General features: G+C 50.7%; 1 protein-coding gene across 5 annotated transcripts in view; it reads right to left on the bottom strand.

Moving 5' to 3' along the window:
* Positions 1 to 274: 274 nt before the first annotated feature.
* LOC309569695 (uncharacterized protein) overlaps positions 275 to 19,228 on the bottom strand; it is a 47,359-nt gene continuing 28,405 nt past the window's right edge. For 2 of the 5 annotated variants that reach the window (XM_082275651.1, XM_082275650.1), the window contains exon 9: positions 4,059 to 4,093. In XM_082275651.1, coding sequence (XP_082131777.1) covers positions 4,075 to 4,093 — 19 coding nt within the window. In that variant the 3' untranslated portion in view covers positions 4,059 to 4,074. Of the gene's footprint in view, positions 481 to 4,058; positions 4,094 to 9,105; positions 9,371 to 19,228 lie in introns of those variants that run through there. The other 3 variants (XM_082275655.1, XM_082275654.1, XM_082275652.1) reach the window with 2 other exon arrangements.

Here is a 19,228-nt window from a genome sequence, read left to right on the forward strand (position 1 = left end):
GATAGCACTGATCCTGTATGAAAAACAAATCTTTAGAAATTTGGCACTATGAACACAGCAGCAGGATTTGGTCCATATATAAAAATTAGCATGATTTGATCCCCGCTTTTTGATTGGCTGTACGAAGTGAAGGGGGCGGAACGGGTTACACGTACACAGACGGGTCTCGCCCATGCAAGAAGCAAATAGATAGATCAACTGATAAACGAGAGCGTGGCCACAGGAATGTTTAAATGCTGAATAAAAAAACGTCCTTCACCGCGCGTTTTTTTACGAGAACGCGACAATCGGCTTGCTGGGGTGGCGGGTGCGCGGTCCGGTCCGTGGGTGGCTGGGTAAAAGGAGGGGGGGTGCAGGAAGGGTCGCAGTTGGGTGTGGTCTGGCAGTGACATCACTCCTACAAGCTGTGCAATTCGTTCAGAGTTTCTTCCAACGTTTTCTGCATCTGGCTGTTTTCTTCCTTGGTGCTTCGCAGCTTATCTGGGGGGGGAGGGGAGAGACGGGGAGAACGTTAGAACAGAGAAGATAGGTCACGGCTCATGACACCCACAGCTACCCTTTCACAATGTGGTGTATATCAGTATAACAGATTTCTTTCTTTGTACTGCGCCACAGTACCTGATGGTACTAGAACTCAAAAAGGCAAGACCGTGCTGACCAGTTGTGACATGTTTATACCCCTTTGTACTGCACCTCAGCATAACTCCTCCATATTTAGGGGTACCCTATGGGCCCACTGCCTGGGGATTGGCCAAGCTCCCCTGACTATACAGATCAACCCTCCTGGCCTCCACCCTCTAGCTTCTAAAAGCTTCTCCAAGTTACCAGAACCAGACACCAAAAACCTGCCTCCGAGTCATCCAGCCTAACTTGCAGTAAACCCTTTGTACTGCACCTCAGCACCTGATGGCGCTGTAACTCAAAAGGCAAGACCGTGCTGACCCGTTGTGATGTATTTATACCCCTTTGTACTGCACCTCAACACCTGATGGCGCTATAACTCAAAAGGCAAGACCGTGCTGACCAGTTGTGATGTATTTATACCCCTTTGTACTGCACCTCAGCACCTGATGGCGCTATAAATCAAAAGGCAAGACCATGCTGACCAGTTGTTACGTGTGCTCACCTGGCAGCCCTGAAGATCTCTCAGGGACAGGAAGGGTTAAGCACAATGCTGTCCTCCAGAAAGGTCTGCAACATGTGACAGTTTCTGCCTCCCAAGCCAGTCTGGAGGGAGAGTGCTGGCCCCTCCCCCCTTAGACTTTGGGGTCTCCTCCTAGGCCACCACCAGTCTTCCATCTTCAACCCGACTCCCCTGCTGGCATGACTCGTCTATATTTAAGGCTACCCTGTGGGCCCACTGCCTGGGGATTGGCCAAGCTCCCCTGACTATGCAGATCAACCCTCCTGGCCTCCGCCCTCTAGCTTCTAAAATCTTCTCCAAGTTCCCAGAACCAGACACAAAAAAAAACAGCCTAACCTGCAGTAAATGCTGCAGGTTTGTACCCCTTTGTACTGCACCTCAGCACCTGATGGTGCTATATAACTCAAAAGGCAAGACCATGCTGACCAGTCATTACATGTGCTTACCTGGCTGCTCCAAAGAACTCTCAGGGCATGGCACAGGAGGAGTTGAGCACAACGCTGTCCTCCAGAAAGGCCTGCAACATGTGGCAGTTTCTGCCTCCCAAGCACGCCTGATCTTAAGCCTGGAGGGAGAGCAATGCAACCCCCCCCCCCCCCAGACTTAGGGGTCCCCTCCTATGCCACCACCAGTCTCCGCAGCGCTCCCATCCTAAGCCCAACTCCCCTGTTGGCATGACTCATCCATATTTAGGGCTACCCTGCTAGGCCCACTGCCTGGGGATTGGCAAAGCTCCCCTGAATATGCAGATCAACCCTCCTGGGTTCTAGAAGTTTCTCTAAACTCCCAGAACCAGCCACCAGAAACCTGCCTTTGAGAGTCATCGAGCCTGACCTACAATAAACCCAGACCCAGACTCACACTTACCATGAGTCATACAAATAAATGTACCTGTATTAACCTAGCACAGTAGAGGGTGTTACACGTGTTTATACCCCTTTGTACTGCACCTCAGCACCCCGATGGCGCTATAACAAGGAATATATGTGACATGGTTAGGATGACCAGTTGTGTACCTACACATTCTGACAACTCAAGAGGAAGACAATGCGGATAAGTTGGGTCATATTGATATCACTTTGTACTGCGCCACAGTACCTGATGACACCAACAAGGGATACATATCTGCTACTGTCAGGTGGACCCCTGATGTCCTCTGTCGGTCCCGACTAGACCATGCTGACAAGTTGTGTCATCCACTGCAGTCCAGATTTCAGAGGACACCTCACATGGGTGGTGGTTGGGATGTGTTTCCCCTGTGTAGCTTCCCTTTTCTGCTGTCACCAGAATCAATCTTCCAGGACGGTCCAAAATATTAGTGACTGAATGGGCTTCCCTGGCACCAATTCTTTGATACGGCAGTGTGTACAGCAAGGGGGTCAGTGGTGGGTCGCTTTGGATTCTCTTTTTGAGTAGTCTTGCGAACTGCCTCCAGGGACTTCTAGGTCACTCATCACAGGAGGCAGATTGCAGGGATCTTGAGCATGCACAGAATTGGCAAAGGGGATCTACCAGTTGAGTGGTAGGGGTCCACATTGAGTCAGCGCATGCGCAGACACGTCATGGGGGGGGGGGGGGGTATTGGGATGGTCCCGTTGACCTGGCAAATATCCCTTCTAGCATGTCTGCACATGCCCCAGAAATAATTCAAGATGCCAGTACCAGAAAGGAGCATGGGAGGGAGAACTACATTGACCTGTATTTTTTCACTTTTATACAGAGAAATTTTGAACACCTAATTGTATTTTTGATAGAAAGGGTGGAGTTACCACCATTGCCTGATGTCAAGCAGGCTGAGGAGCACAGGACCTCAGTGGTGGTTCTATGGTCCCCTTATGGGTGCTCAACCTGTGGACCTCCAGCTGTTGCAGAACTACAAGTCCCATCCGGCTTCTGCCTTTGGGAGTCATGCTTGTAATGGTCAGCCTTGCAAAGCCTCATGGGATTTTTAGTACTGCAACAGCTGGAGGGCCACAGGTGAGCACCCATGTATCTACGCCATAACATGAGCACCAGCCAGTCCTGGAATACGCCACTACAGTAACGTCGCTGTACTGGCTAGATTTATTATTTTATTCCTGGGGGTTGCAAAGATTGGGGTTCCTCATGTCCTTACGGGACGGGCAGCCGACGTCCTTTACGGGACGGGCAGCCGATCTCCTTACGGGACGGGCAGCCGATCTCCTTACGGGACGGGCAGCCGATCTCCTTACGGGACGGGCAGCCGATCTTCTTAGGGGACGGGCAGCCGATCTTCTTAGGGGACGGGCAGCCGATCTTCTTAGGGGACGGGCAGCCGATCTTCTTACGTGACTGCAGTGTGATGTATCCCATTAGAGCTCATTAACATAACCAAATAAAGGCGGATAGGTCGCTGTGTTCAGGAGTGGCGCTCTGTGCCAAGGCAGATATAAACTAACCAATCAGCTGCAGCCAGAAACACCACCCACTAGATGCAAACCGTCTGCGTCCAAGGCCACATGTAACCACTTGGACGGGCAGTTACATGCCAACAGCAGTGGTGTCAGGCTTTCATTTGCACGGGTGGCTGCACCGCTGCAGGCATAAAAGCGGTCTTGCTGAGTGTATGAGATCCTGGCATTGGTACAGGATTTCTTTCTACATTAAAAACAGATATTGCCTCCATTTTCTGAAGGCCATGTGTGTTTACATCTCCCTCCAATAGGGTGATTACTACATTAAAATGTATCTGGACACTACATGCATACTAACACTTAAGAGGATTTACATATGCGGTTCCTTAACCTGCCACATGGGGGCACTGCTAGCACAAGGACAGGCCAGGACTCCATTACATAACTGGCTTGTTGTTGCGGGTAATGCAGAAGTTTCTGTCAGCGTCTGACATTACAACAATCTACAGCGGACGCCTGAGTTGTTGAGTAATGCTTACTTTGTGTTCATCTCTTTCAGTAAACTGCGCGGCACCTGTATGGGAAAGGCAAATGTATATAAAAAACAGTCACCACAAGGGCGGCGCGCAGGTGACGTGGGTGACCGAGCAACATTCAGGTGCAGAGGTGAACCAAACCATGGCAGCTGCTCGGCCAATCTGTGTGCAGCTATTGCAGGTAGAAGGAGGAGAGGTGCCGAGTCACTCCAAGGAAGGAGAAGAGGCAGATGCAGAAATCTCATACAGACATATACACACCTCACACACACACGGAACTGTAATTGCCATAACTCGTACGGGCCAATCAGGATTCAGTGTGTTGGCTTTGCTGTAACTTTCATTTTTGGTTTCTGGTTGGTGCAGAACACCAGAAGGAGTATAAAAGGTTTGAGACCCGAAGGCTGCTGCTGTCCACAATCCCCCACTACCACCATCGCCCCCTAGTGTGCAGCAGATGAACTGCTGGTTGGAGCAGCTTGTACAGAAGACAGACTAAAGATGTAATTAAAGCAAACCGGAGGGCTGATTGCTGATGGTGTACCAGTTCCTGTCCCAGAATACAGGTACTTCCCAGGTATACCAATTCCTGTCCCAAAATAGAGGTACTGCCCAGGTCCTATATATGCTTCCATAACCAGGTATCCATGGAGAAAGGAACCTGATCAGAGTTGCTGTGTAACCCCGCCTCTTCCTGCAGGACGGTGGCCTCCATAGACAAGAAGACAGGGCAGGGCTACACAGGGACCACGCAGGGTCTGGGAGGAGATGTCAACATTCTTCCATTTCCTGAGAAGTATCCCAGAGCCCAGGGGGTGCTTAGCAAATTCTCTCCCCAGCAGCCGGAGGTGGTGGTGGACAGGACTGAGGGTACGGCCACCTCCTCCCCTCCTCACACAGGTGGCTGCTATGGCCGATACAGCAACTGGAGGAGGAATAGCGATAGAAGTCCAGCAAATCTCATCTCCAGTGGTGCGAAAAGTGGATGGGGAGAGGCTTCTCCCGCAGGAATCCCATGCATCTGCACACCACCCTACCACCACTATATAGTGCTCACTAACCCCCGAATCCCCCTATCACTACATAGTGCTCACTGATTGCTGCCCCCACCACTACATACTGCCTTATCCTGCCACTACATAGTGCTCACTGATCACCCCCGTCACCACATAGTGCTCACTGACCCTTGCATCCCCCATATCACTACATAGTGCTCACTGACCCCCCCCCCCCCCCCAATAGTGCTTACTAACCCCCTTATCACTACATAATGCTCACTAACTCCCAAATCCCCCTATCACTACATAGTGCTCACTGACTGCTGCCCCCACCACTACATACTGCCTTATCCTGCCACTACATAGTGCTCACTGATCACCCCCGCCACCACATAAGGGGATGCAGGGGTCAGTGAGCACTACGTGGTGGTGGGGGTGATCAGTGAGCACTATGTAGTGGTGGTGGGGCAGTGTCCAGATGCATGAAATTCCTGTGGGAGAAGCCTCATCCCCCATCAACCAGTGGCAGCATAATGCAGTATGTAGTGGGGGGGTAGTCAGTGAGCACTATGTAGTGATAGGGGGATGTAGGGGTCAGTGAGCACTATCACTACATAGTGCTCACTGATTGGCCCGCCCCCCCCCCCCCCCCCCCACTACATACTGCCTTATCCTGCCACTGGCTGATGGGGAGAGGCTTCTCCCGCAGGAATTCCATGCATCTGCACACCGACCCACCACTACATAGTGCTCACTGACCCCCCGAATCCCCCTATCACTACATAGTGCTCTCTGACTGCTGCCCCCACCACTACATACTACCTTATCCTGCCACTACATAGTGCTCACTGACCCTTGCATCCCCCATATCACTACATAGTGCTCTCTGACTGCTGCCCCCACCACTACATACTACCTTATCCTGCCACTACATAGTGCTCACTGACCCTTGCATCCCCCATATCACTACATAGTGCTCACTGACCCCCCCCCCATAGTGCTTACTAACCCACTTATCACTACGTAGTGCTCACTGATTCTTGCATCCCCCTATCAATACATACTGCTCACTTGACTGCCAACTACGTACTGCCTTATCCTGCCACTGGTTAATGGGGAGAGGCTTCTCCCACAGGAATTCCATGCATCTGCACACCGCCCCACCACCACTACATAGTGTTTACTGACCCTGAATGCCCCTATCACTACACAGTGATCACTGACTGCTGCTTCCCCACTACAAACTGCCTTATACTGCCACTACATAGTGCTCACTGACCATCCCCACCACCACATAGTGCTCACTGACCCCCCATCACTACATAACGCTCAATAACCAACCCCCCCAACACTACATCCTGCCCTATTCTGCCACTAGACAGTGCTCACTGACCATCCCCACCACCACATAGTGCCCACTAACAAACCCCCCCCCCCCCCACAATCACTACATAATGCTAAACCCCCGTCACTACATAGTGCTCACTGACCATCTCCACCACCCCACCCCCATCATCACTACATAATGCTCAATAACTAAACCCCCCACCACTACAGCCTGCCCTATTCTGCCACTACATAGTGCTCACTGACCATCCCCACCACCACATAGTGCTCACTAACCCCCCCCCCCATCATCACTACATAATGCTCAATAACTAAACCCCCCCCCCCCCCACATCCTGCCCTATTCTGCCACTACATAGTGCTCACTGACCACCCCCACCACCACATAGTGCCCACTAACCCCCCCCCCCCCCACAATCACTACATAATGCTAAACCCCCCCTGTCACTACATAGTGCTCACTGTCCTCCCCGCTACTACACACTGCCCTATTCTGCCACTACACACTGCCCGCCAATTGTGAATACTGAACCAGTACAAGGCCACTCTGCCTCACAGCCCGACCACGGAACCCAGGGTTACAAACTACTTAAGGGTTCTAAAGGGTGCCTTGACTGAAATAAGGTTGAGAAACATTACTTTATCCATCATATCATGACTTGGGCCACTTTAAAAAGATTTAAAAAAAAATAAATGAAAGCAAACTTGCAGAACCACCTACATAGGTGTCACATGGTTTCAATAGGTTACTCTTCTATCTCCCCCCCCCAAATATATCCCTTCTGTTGTCATAGAAAGTTGGAGCCCCCCAGCAGGAAGAGACCACGGCAGAGCAATGCTTCAGAAGATGGAGCTTTATTGGGGGAAAACAGGCCAAGCAACACAAGTTTACAACCAGAGAACACTTCAGCCACTATCAACGTGCAACAAACCACCCTCCCTCCACCTCCATGGGAGATGACCCCATAGACCCACGTCCTGGGCGTATCCTTCGCTGTTCAGAACTTCTATAAGTGTTTTGTGTAGAATAAAGTTTATTAGGATCTGAGAACTTCCTGCAGTACGGCCTTGTGGGCAAAAAAACAGGTCACATGGACAGATTTAGACTGAACGGTACCAACCCGCTGCAGGGGAGCACCAAGTGACTACACAAGCTATGGCGGCTCAGTTATACCCATGAGTGTCCTAGAGTACTGCCATGACTGACGTATACTGGCCATTCCATTCAGAGCACCCCATTGGCTTAGCTCCCAGGTGCCCCTACTTTGAGACCTCCCCACAGGAACTCCAGGATCTGTATTCTGCCAGTCTCAATCAGCCGGCTACAGCAGTTAAGGAGTCTCACTGCTCCTGCTGCATGCTAAATGTTACAACTAGACATCTAGTAGAGGTTTTAGGCTACTAAAACTTGTTTTGTGATTTTGTTATCTTCCCCTCCCGTTAGTGCTACTTATAGTTTAGCTTTAGTCAGACCCTCCCCTTTTCTTACATGTTCACTTAGTCAGTGCTAGCTATCAGAGAAAAGGCTTAAAGTTCTCAGTGTTTTTACACTTAAAGACTGGAAAAGCCTCCTCTGTACTGCAGTTAGCTGAAGTAAAATTGCATTGGATTTAACTTGTGTCTTATTGATGAGGTAAGCTGCCTATGGATGTTGCTGAGTCAGCAGGGGACCATACTCCCCAGGAGTCAGTAGTAGTACTTTATGTATGGCCCACTGTATACCCCCCATTGAAGACCCTTGCAGTCAGTAGTTGAACTTTATGTATGACCCAAATGTATACCCCCATTGCAGACCCCAGAAGTCAGTAGTACTTGCTGTGTGGCCCACTACATAACCCCATTGCAGACCCCAGCAGTATGACATACTATGTGGCCCACTATATACCCCAATTGCAGACCTCACCAATCAGTAGTATTACTTGCTGTGTGGCCAACTATATAACCCCATTGCAGACCCCAGCAGTCAGTGTTACTTGCTGTGTGGCCAACTATATAACCCCATTGCAGACCCCAGCAGTCAGTGTTACTTGCTGTGTGGCCAACTATATAACCCCATTGCAGACCCCCAGCAGCCAGTAGTATGACTTGCTATGTGGCCCACTATATACCCCAATTGCAGACCCCAGCAGTCAGTGTTGGTTGCTGTGCGGCCAACTGTATACCCCCATTGCAGACCCAAACAGCAAGTACTGGTGCTTGCCATGAGGCCCATTGCAGACCCCAACAGCAAGTAGTGGGAGTTGCTGTGTGGCCCATTGCAGAACCCAGTAGTCCATAATCAAACCAGTCAGCAGTAATAGGGGCTATAAGGACAGTGATCTTTAGCTGTCTCATGTAGCATGTCTGCAGTGTCTCAACTATCTCCTGCCATGCGTCTTTGCTTATCTGCAATCTGATGGTCTCCTCTAATCAATCTGATGGTCACCTCTAATGTATCTTAAGTCTGACAATCATCCATCAAATGCTATTATCAGCAGCCCTTTGGACCTGCCAGGGGCCATAGTAGAGGCTACCTATAGCTTTCAAAATGACAACCACAGTTATGAAGTGTCACAAGACTGACAGCGGCACAGATATTCCCATGATGTGTAGTCACAGAACACCTCCAGCACAGATACGGGCTTTGTAGGACAAAGGAACCCCCCCCTTCTTTATTGACCGTTAAGCTGGGTATTTTCTGAAATGTCCAGTTTTAAAGGTATTGAAAAAAGCAGTTCCATGTGGGCGGGGAGGGAGGGCATTAATGAGGGGGGACAGAATAGGTTGCGATGATATGGAGGCCTTCCAACGTGGCACTAGACAAGACTAGCAAACACCCTGGCCGGAAGCGCTGTACGTCTCCATCCACGTTCCGCCATGCTATGGGAGTGTGGGACTGGGCCGGGTGACCTCAGTCACAGAGGTCATGAAGGGTGAGCTTCAACTCACTAGACAGAAGCCTGTTTTTCTCCATCTGGCTGTAGAGGCGCTCTGCGGGGGAGGGGGCGGAGGATGGGGGACAGTGGAAAAAGACAGAAAAGAAAGAAAAACAGAGAGAGACAGACTGTGTTAGTGGAAGAGAGACAGCTTGTGTTACGGGGCTCTTCACCCAGCCCCAAATGTCTTATGTATATATAACATTGGGTCTCTTAAAGGGGGCAAATCCACCAAAAGCGATAATTTAATATTACAGAGTCCAGTATCACAATGAGGACTTCGATGGCGAGGTCCTCCCACTGCTGTCTCCAGCCTCATACGTCCAGATTGGAGAAGCACCTTCTGTATGGTAACAGCAGAGACCTCACCTTTGGAGTCCCTGAGGATCACATTCTAGAGATCTCCCTCGGGTCCTCCACATTCTTCAGAAACATAACCACTGATCTTTGTCAGGGATTCCAATGGTGGGATCACATTGAGTCCTCACCAGTGGAGTCCATGAAAGACCAATGGTGGTGTTTCTGAAGAATATCAAGTACCTGAGAGAGATTCCATTCTGCAGAGATCTCTCTCATTGACGCCATTCCTCAGAAACATCCCCATTGATCGCTCTGAGGGACTCCAATGGCAAAATCTCTCAAAAATGGTATCTCGCTCAGGGAGTCAACATTCTTCAGAAAGGTCACCATTGATTTCTGCCAGGGATTCCAATGGTGAGACCACATTCTTCAGAGACCTCAAACTTGAAGTCCCTGAGAGATCACATTCTTGAGAAACCTCACCATTGGTGTCCCCGACAGATCAATGGGGATGTTTCTGAAGAATGTGGAGTCCCCGAAAGAGATCACATTCTTCAAAGACCTCAAACTTGAAGTCCCTGAGAGATCACATTCTTCAGAGATCGCCTCATTGGAGTGCCTGAGAGATATCAATGGGGATGTTTCTGAAACAAATGCAATGTCGCCGAGAGAGATCCCTGAAGAATGTAATCTCTCTTGGACTCCAAAAGAGGAGGTCTTTGAAGAATGTGATCTCTCAGGAACTCCAATGGTGAGGTTCCTGAAGAATGTGATCGCTCAGGAACTCCAATGGTGAGGTTCCTGAAGAATGTGATCTCTCAGGAACTCCAATGGTGAGGTTCCTGAAGAATGTGATCGCTCAGGAACTCCAATGGTGAGGTTCCTGAAGAATGTGATCTCTCAGGAACTCCAATGGTGAGGTTCCTGAAGAATGTGATCGCTCAGGAACTCCAATGGTGAGGTTCCTGAAGAATGTGATCTCTCAGGAACTCCAATGGTGAGGTTCCTGAAGAATGTGATCGCTCAGGAACTCCAATGGTGAGGTTCCTGAAGAATGTGATCTCTCAGGAACTCCAATGGTGAGGTTCCTGAAGAATGTGATCTCTCAGGAACTCCAATGGTGAGGTTCCTGAAGAATGTGATCTCTCAGGAACTCCACATTCTTCAGAAACGTCATCATTGATTTTAGGGACTTCATTGGCGAGGTCTCTGAAGAATGTGATCCTACTATCGGAGACCCTGACTGATCAGTGGTGACACTTCTGCAGAAGGTGGAGTCCTTTAGAGAAACGTCCCCACAATCTCTCTCAGGGACTCCCCAATGGACGTTTCTTTAAAGGACTCCACCTTCTGCAGAAGTGTCACCACTGATCTGTCAGGGACTCCAATAGTAGATCACATTCTTCAGAGACCTCACCAATGAAGTCCCTAAAATCAATGATGACGTTTCTGAAGAATGTGCAGTTCCTGAGAGAGATCATTCTTCAAAGACCTCACCTTTTGGAGTCCAAGAGAGATTACATTCTTCAGAGCTCTCTCTCGGCAACGTCACATTTGTTTCAGAAATGTCCCCATTGATATCTCTCAGGAACTCCAATGAGGTGATCTCTGAAGAATGATTTCTCTCAGGGAGTCCAATGGCGAGGTCTTTGAAGAATCTGATCTCTGTCGGGGACTCCACATTCTTCAGAAACATCCCCATTGATCTCTCAGGGACTCCTAAGGTGAGGTTTCTCAAGAATGTGATCTGTCAGGGACTCCAATTTTGAGGTCTCTGAAGAATTTGACCTCACCATTGGAGTCCCAGACAGAGATCAATGGGGACGTTTCTGAAGAATGCGATTCCGCTTATGGGCTCTAATAGTGGGATCTCATTTTTCAGAGAATTCTCACCAGTGACAGATCAATGAGGAGGTTCCTGAAGAATGAGATCTCTCTCAAGTACTCCGCATTCTTCAGAAACCTCACCATTAAAGTCCCTGAGAGAGATCACATTCTTCAGTGACCTCAACATTGGTGTCCGCCATAAAGATCAAATTCTTCAGGAACTTGAACATTGAAGTCCCTAAACAAAGATCACATGCTTCAGAATCTGAACATCTAAAGATCAGTTTTGTGTGGACCAACCCTTCTATAACGTGTCAGAGAACCATTTTACTCCCTAGCAACCAGATTCTCTTTCAGTACAAAATCAGAAAACAAAAGCCTGTTTGGTTGGTATGGCCATAGAGCTATCAGACACCACAACAAGACCCACTGCCTCTGAAAACCGGGGCAAGTAACCCCCTGCAAACCCTTCCCACGATGCAATCAGCAAACAATTATATAACAAATGGCTGGGACATACATACAGCAGCCTTTTGCAGCTCAAAATCGTATATAAGCTGCACCAGGGAAGCAGTCGTACTCTAAACCAGTGGTCCTCAACTCTGGTCCTCAGGGCCCACTAAGGGTCCATTCACACTAGCGCGACTTGTCAGGCGACCAGTTGCCTGACAAGTCTCGGTTGGTCGCTCGCCATTGAATAGTACAGGACCCGTTCTAATAGGAGCGACTCCGACTTAGAAAAAGGGTCCTGTACTACTTTGGGGCGACCTGGAGGCGACTTGGATTGACTTCAATTATATGAAGTCCGTGCAAGTCGCGCCGAGATCACGGCGCACTCTGTGCACCGTGACTTCACAGGTCGCCCCACCAAGTCGTGTCGCCCCAGTCTGAATGGGGTCTAACAGGCCAGATTTTAAGTATTACCTTGGGGAGATGCAGACTAGAGTACTGCAATCACTGAGCAGCAAATTATATCACCTGGGATGTATTTCAGTTATCTTGCAAACCTGGCCTGTTAGTGGGCTCTGAGGACCAGGGTTGAGGACCACTGGCTAGGCAACCTCAGCACTTCAGCTGTGGTGAAACTACAAATCCCATCACGCCTCGGCTTCTAGGAGTCATGGCTGTGGCTGTTCATTTTACAATGCCTCACGGGACTTATTTTTCACCACATCTGGAGTGACAACGTTGTTTACCCCTGCTTTATACGGTTTCCAGGGGCAGCTTAACTAGAAAGCATAAGAATTTGCAGCTGGCTGCAGGAGCCCTTACACCATGTAAGAAAAATGAGAAAGAAATAAATAGGAAGCAAATACAGGAGGAGGAGGAGGCCTGCTTACAGGGTTTCATTTGCATGCACCTTATGTGGTCAGCAATGTGATGGCCGTTTGGAATTTTGCAGCTCTTTAACAGATCTATGCAGCCTTCAATTTAATCCGCTCAAGAGGCTTCTGGGAAATTGCTAGACCCCACCCCTTCCCACCCAAACAACCACCCTTACCCCTTAATGTCCCCAGACTGCCATCTCCTATACCTGATCTCTTAGCCAGATTCCCCTCCTATTCCCTTTATAAATATCCCATCATCCCTGATGATGTCCCCAAACTCCCCTCCTATCCCCTTTACTGCACAAGACCTAGACCTAGCCTGAATATCCTACATCTAAAGACAGAGGACATTTACTATGAGGAAACATGCACACTATATACATACAGGGTCCCGTGTTCACTGCACTGACATGTCAGAACTAAATACGGACAGCAGTGCATGGTGCAGTCCCATGTACAGAATCCCACCACTGCTCCCTACTGTGGAGATTGATGGAATTACAACTGAAGCTCTAATCTGCACATACAGGAAGTCTGGGTGTCAAACATGGCATGGAGTAACTGACACGTGTCCACTGATAAGCCACCCACAGAGGACACACCTGGTTCACGCAGCTTATTGTTCGATTGATTTTTTTAGACGATATTCAGTCATCTGGCAAAGAACAGGACATTTCTTCCTTATCAGTCCCAATGAGACTTTGACATTTCCATGTGAAGGCTTGGAGGGGAGAACTATGAAGTCATTTTATAGCTTTCTGTCTTTCACTTTGCAAGGTCAGGCTGGTGTGTCCGAGTCATAAAGCGTCAAATGTATTTACAATCCCCAATCTACAAGATCAGTCGTCTCCACTGCAATCCCAGACTTCACTTCTATAGAAGAAACCTCTATTCTACTGGGAGAAGGGGAGCCAACGGTGACGATAGCTGCACAGTATGTCACTGGCTGAGGGGGGGGGGGGGAAGGGTGAGACACTGGACCCACCTCTATATAATCCCGGACAATGCCCCGTGTACTCACCTTCTATTCCCTGATAATGTTCCTGGACACCCTCTAACCCCCTTTATATTATCCCTTACCCATTGATAAAAGGTCTCTGGACTCGCCACCTATGTCCCTTTATATTAGGGACTCACCCCCTATAGAATATTCCTGACCCCTTAACTCACCTTTCATTCCTCTTCATATTATGCCTTAACATGATAAAGACCCTGGTCTCATCTCCTATATATTATCTTTTACTGCCTGATGACCCTGGAAGAAATCTCGTATGGATCTTCCCTGACTCTTTGCTCCCTGGCCTCACTCAGATTTTTCCCTACCACCTGACGATGTCCCTGAACACCCCTCGGCTCACCTATCCCCTTTATAGGATCCCTTACCCCTGGATAATGTCCCCAGACTCCCATCTCCTAGATCTGATCTCCTACCCAGATTTACCTCCTATTCCCTTTAGAATATACCCTTATCCCCGATGATGTCCCCGAACTACCCTCCTATCCCCTTTATATTATTCCCTTACCCCGGATAATGCCCCGGAATTCTATCCCCTTTATATTATTATTCCCTTACCCCTGATGACATCCCTGGACTCCAAACCCATCCCCTTACCCCGATGTCTCCAGGCTCCCCTCCTATCCCCTTTATATTATCCCTTACCCCTGATGACATCCCGGACTCCAAACCTAACCCCTTACCCCTGATGATGTCCCCGGACTCCCCTCCTATCCCCTTTATATTATCCCTTACCCCCGATATCCTGGACTCCAAGTCTATCCCCTTACCCCTGATGATGTCCCGACTCCCCTCCTATCCCTTTTATATTATCCCTTACCCCTGATGTCCCCAGACTCCCAACATATCCCCTTTATATATTATCCCTTACCCCTGATGATGTCCCTGGACACTTCTCCTATCCCCTACCCCTGATAATGTCCACAGACACTTCTGCTATCCCCTTTACATTTTTCCCTTACCCCTGATAGTGTCCCCAGACTCCTCTCCTATCCCCTGATAAATGCCCCTGGTCTCACCCCTATATATTATCCCTTACCCACCTGAGAATGTCCCTGGTCTCACACTCTACATATTATCCCTTATCCCCTGATAATGTCCTTCGTCTCAACCCTATATATTATCCCTTATCCCCCGATAATGTCCCTGGTCTCACCCTCTACATATTATCCTTATCCCCTGATAATGTCCCTGGACTCATCCTCTACCCCTCCACATTATCCCTTAAAGTGAAAGTTTAGGCTATATAAAAACACCCTAAAGTCTCCCCATTACACTGCCTACATTATAGCATAGGTCGGAACTAAGGCAATGCTTCAAAGTGCAGGGGGTGCTGGATAACTCCTCTCCCACTTTACCCTAATATTCCTGGACTTACCTCTTCCCTTTATAACACCCCTTGCCCCCCTGCCAACACCCCTTGCCCCCCTGCCAACACCCCTTGCCCCTTCCAATCCAACCCATAACAACTCTGCTCCAGTAATCCATTCCAAAACCTCCTGATATGAATGGAAGATTTCCAGACAAGAAGAGTTTACAGAGCGACGCTCACGGCTACGATGAGTGCGGGGCGTGCCGGGTACAAGACTTTTTCTTGAAGACCATCTGATCTTATAAATTAGATTTGCCCGCAGCAAAGGAGTGATTCATGAACTAAGGAAGGGAGGAACTTCTGTTGCAAGGTTATCGCTTCCTGCATGGAATCCAACTACAGGAACTGGCTAAAATTTTCCAACCCAGCCCATCCATACCATAAAACAGGAGAAATAGAAATTGAAGATAAAGCTTGTAGTGACTAGTTTTGGATAAAGCATGCTGTAACCCAAAGAAAAACATAAAAATAAGTGGGGGGGGGGGGGGTCACTGTAGCGGTTATGGTTAAACACTATACAAGTAGCATTCCTTGCAGGCAGACACAGCGGAGCGTTGGCTGCTCAGGAATGTAGAATACACCAGAGAGTCGCAGAGAATGTAGAGCCGCCCAGCTGATAAGGAGTCACATTCCTGCCCTCAGTCCAGCAGTTCTCTACTTTCCGATGAGGCGTGACACACACACAGCTACACTTACACCACGTCCTCCCTCTTCACACTTACCTGATGTGACCGCGCTATAACTCCATTCATCGGTCACCATCACACCAAGTGCTCAACTATGGGAACCCCAATCCATGACTCCACCCCCCCCCCCTTTTTGGTCCGGGAAAATAAACTTACTGGGGTTACATAGTCTGTTGACTCAAAAAGCAACCCCCTGCCATGCATTTATACTTCTACATGCTGCAAACCTGCTCAGATACAAGCTAGGCTTCAGTGCCGGTTCACACACATGCAATGTCAGACATTGCATGTGATTCGCACCGCACTGCTCTGAAATTCACATGCGATGTCTGTGCATTGCAAATGCAGCCAGATTGTACGGCTGACTTCGTATCGCATTCGGACCAAAGTCCCACAGGAACCTTTTTTTTTTTTTTAGTCGGCACCAGAATCTGAACACATGGCTGTTCACACCCATGTAATCCAAATCATGTCCCAACTGACAGCTCGCACTGCGATATGCGAACTGATCTGGGGGTGTCGTTCATTTTTTATTGACTCGAGGACCGCCCTACGTAGATTTACTGCGGCAGGGCGGCTCGGCTGCGCATTATAACGGAGGAAGAGAGAGGGCGGAGGGGGAGGAGGAGGAGGAAGAGAGAGGGCGGAGGAGGAGGAAGAGAGAGGGCGGAGGAGGAGGAAGAGAGAGGGCGGAGGAGGAGGAGGAGGAGGAGGAAGAGAGAGGGCGGAGGAGGAGGAGGAGGAGGAAGAGAGAGGGCGGAGGAGGAGGAAGAGAGAGGGCGGAGGAGGAGGAAGAAGAAGAGAGAGGGCGGAGGAGGAGGAGGAGGAGGAGGAGGAAGAGAGAGAGAGGGGGGAGGAGGAGGAAGAGAGAGAGAGGGGGGAGGAGGAGGAGGAGGAGGAGGAAGAGAGAGAGGGGGGGAGGAGGAGGAGGAAGAAGAGAGAGAGGGGGGAGGAGGAGGAGGAAGAAGAGAGAGAGGGGGGAGGAGGAGGAGGAAGAAGAGAGAGAGGGGGGAGGAGGAGGAGGAAGAGGAAGAAGAGAGAGGGGGGAGGAGGAGGAGGAAGAGGAAGAAGAGAGAGGGGGGAGGAGGAGGAGGAGGAGGAAGAAGAGAGAGGGGGGAGGAGGAGGAGGAGGAGGAAGAAGAGAGAGGGGGGAGGAGGAGGAGGAGGAGGAAGAAGAGAGAGGGGGGAGGAGGAGGAGGAGGAGGAGGAGGAAGAAGAGAGAGAGGTGGAGGTGGAGGAGGAGGGAGAGGTGGAGGAGGAGGGAGAGGTGGAGGAGGAGGGAGAGGTGGAGGAGGAGGGAGAGGTGGAGGAGGAGGGAGAGGTGGAGGAGGAGGGAGAGGTGGAGGAGGAGAGAGAGGTGGAGGAGGAGAGAGAGGTGGAGGAGGAGAGAGAGGTGGAGGAGGAGGAGGAGAGAGAGGTGGAGGAGGAGGAGAGAGAGGTGGAGGAGGAGGGGAGAGAGAGGTGGAGGAGGGGGGGAGAGAGAGGTGGAGGAGGGGGGGAGAGAGAGGTGGAGGAGGGGGGGGAGAGAGAGGTGGAGGAGGGGGGAGAGAGAGGTGGAGGAGGAGGAGGGGGGAGAGAGAGGTGGAGGAGGAGGAGGGGGGAGAGAGAGGTGGAGGAGGAGGAGGGGGAGAGAGAGGTGGAGGTGGAGGAGGGGGGAGAGAGAGGTGGAGGAGGAGGAGGAGGAGGGGGGGAGAGAGAGGTGGAGGAGGAGGAGGAGGAGGGGGAGAGAGAGGTGGAGGAGGAGGAGGAGAGAGAGGTGGAGGAGGAGGAGGAGAGAGAGAGGTGGAGGAGGAGGAGGAGAGAGAGAGGTGGAGGAGGAGGAGGAGAGAGAGGTGGAGGAGGAGGAGGAGGAGAGAGAGGTGGAGGAGGAGAGAGAGGTGGAGGAGGAGGAGGAGAGAGAGGTGGAGGAGGAGGAGGAGAGAGAGGTGGAGGAGGAGGAGGAGAGAGAGGTGGAGGAGGAGGAGGGGGAGAGAGAGGTGGAGGAGGAGGGGGAGAGAGAGGTGGAGGAGGAGGAGGGAGAGAGAGGTGGAGGAGGAGGAGGGAGAGAGAGGTGGAGGAGGAGGAGGGAGAGAGAGGTGGAGGAGGAGGAGGGGAGAGAGAGGTGGAGGAGGAGGAGGGGAGAGAGAGGTGGAGGAGGAGGAGGGGAGAGAGAGGTGGAGGAGGAGGAGGGGAGAGAGAGGTGGAGGAGGAGGAGGGGAGAGAGAGGTGGAGGAGGAGGAGGGAGAGAGAGGTGGAGGAGGAGGAGGGGGAGAGAGAGGTGGAGGAGGAGGGGAGAGAGAGAGGTGGAGGAGGAGGGGGAGGGAGAGGTGGAGGAGGAGGGGGAGAGAGAGGTGGAGGAGGAGGGGGAGAGAGAGGTGGAGGAGGAGGGGAGAGAGAGGTGGAGGGGGGGGGAAGAGAGGGAGGAGTGAGGAGGGGGAGAGGTGGGAGGAGGGGGGAGTGAGAGGAGAGGTGGAGGGAGGAGGAGGGGGGAGAGAGGTGGAGGAGGGGGGGAGAGAGGTGGAGGGGGTGGAGGAGGAGGGGGAGGGGGGGGTGGAGGGGCGGGGAGGAGGAGGAGGGGGGAGGGGGAGGGGGGAGGGGGAGGAGTAAAACCTTCCGAGGCAGAAGTGGTAAAGAATAAGCAGGTTGCAGTGATCTTCATTACAATTTATGTTTTACCGGCCCTTAAGTAAAACCTGTACAACAGCTGAGCGCAGGGATGGCAGCGATACAAAACAACACCCACACACACTACATATGCACACACACAGACAGACACATGCACACACACACACATATGCACACACACACACACACATACATACATATGCACACACACACACACATACATATGCACACACACATACATACATATGCACACACACACACATATATATGCACACACACAGACTGCGCCATGGACAAAGAAACGCTTCACCTTCCAATAACGACTGACACCTGGACAAAGACACGCAGTCACTCCATCGTTTATAAAAGAAAGTTCTTTTCCTATAAACAGTTTGTACAATCTCATCATAGAATGGAGGAGTGAATGAGACGGACAGAGAGAGCGGGAGGAGGAGGAGGAGGAGGAGGAGGAAGAAGTCCAGAAGCAGATGGCTTGTCGGAGGGATGAGCTGCATTCATCTACGTGAAAAAGAAGAAAGCGATCGGTAAAGAAGCGAAGTTGAGGAACTGGAAGGGGAACATGCGGTAAGCTGAGGGAGGGGCAAATAAAATAAAAAAGCCACACGTGTCACACTATTAGTGCTTGTAAAACACGGGGGAGGGGGGGGCAGACAGATGAGATCACACAAGCTTTGCCCCACCTTGGCACTCAGCAAGCTGTGAAATGAAGCAGGCTGGGTAGCCAGCGAACACACGGCGAGGTTAGTACGGCGGCCGCGCC

Source organism: Pelophylax lessonae, assembly GCF_965119305.1.
Source record: "Pelophylax lessonae genome assembly, chromosome: 13".
Lineage (NCBI taxonomy): Eukaryota > Metazoa > Chordata > Amphibia > Anura > Ranidae > Pelophylax > Pelophylax lessonae.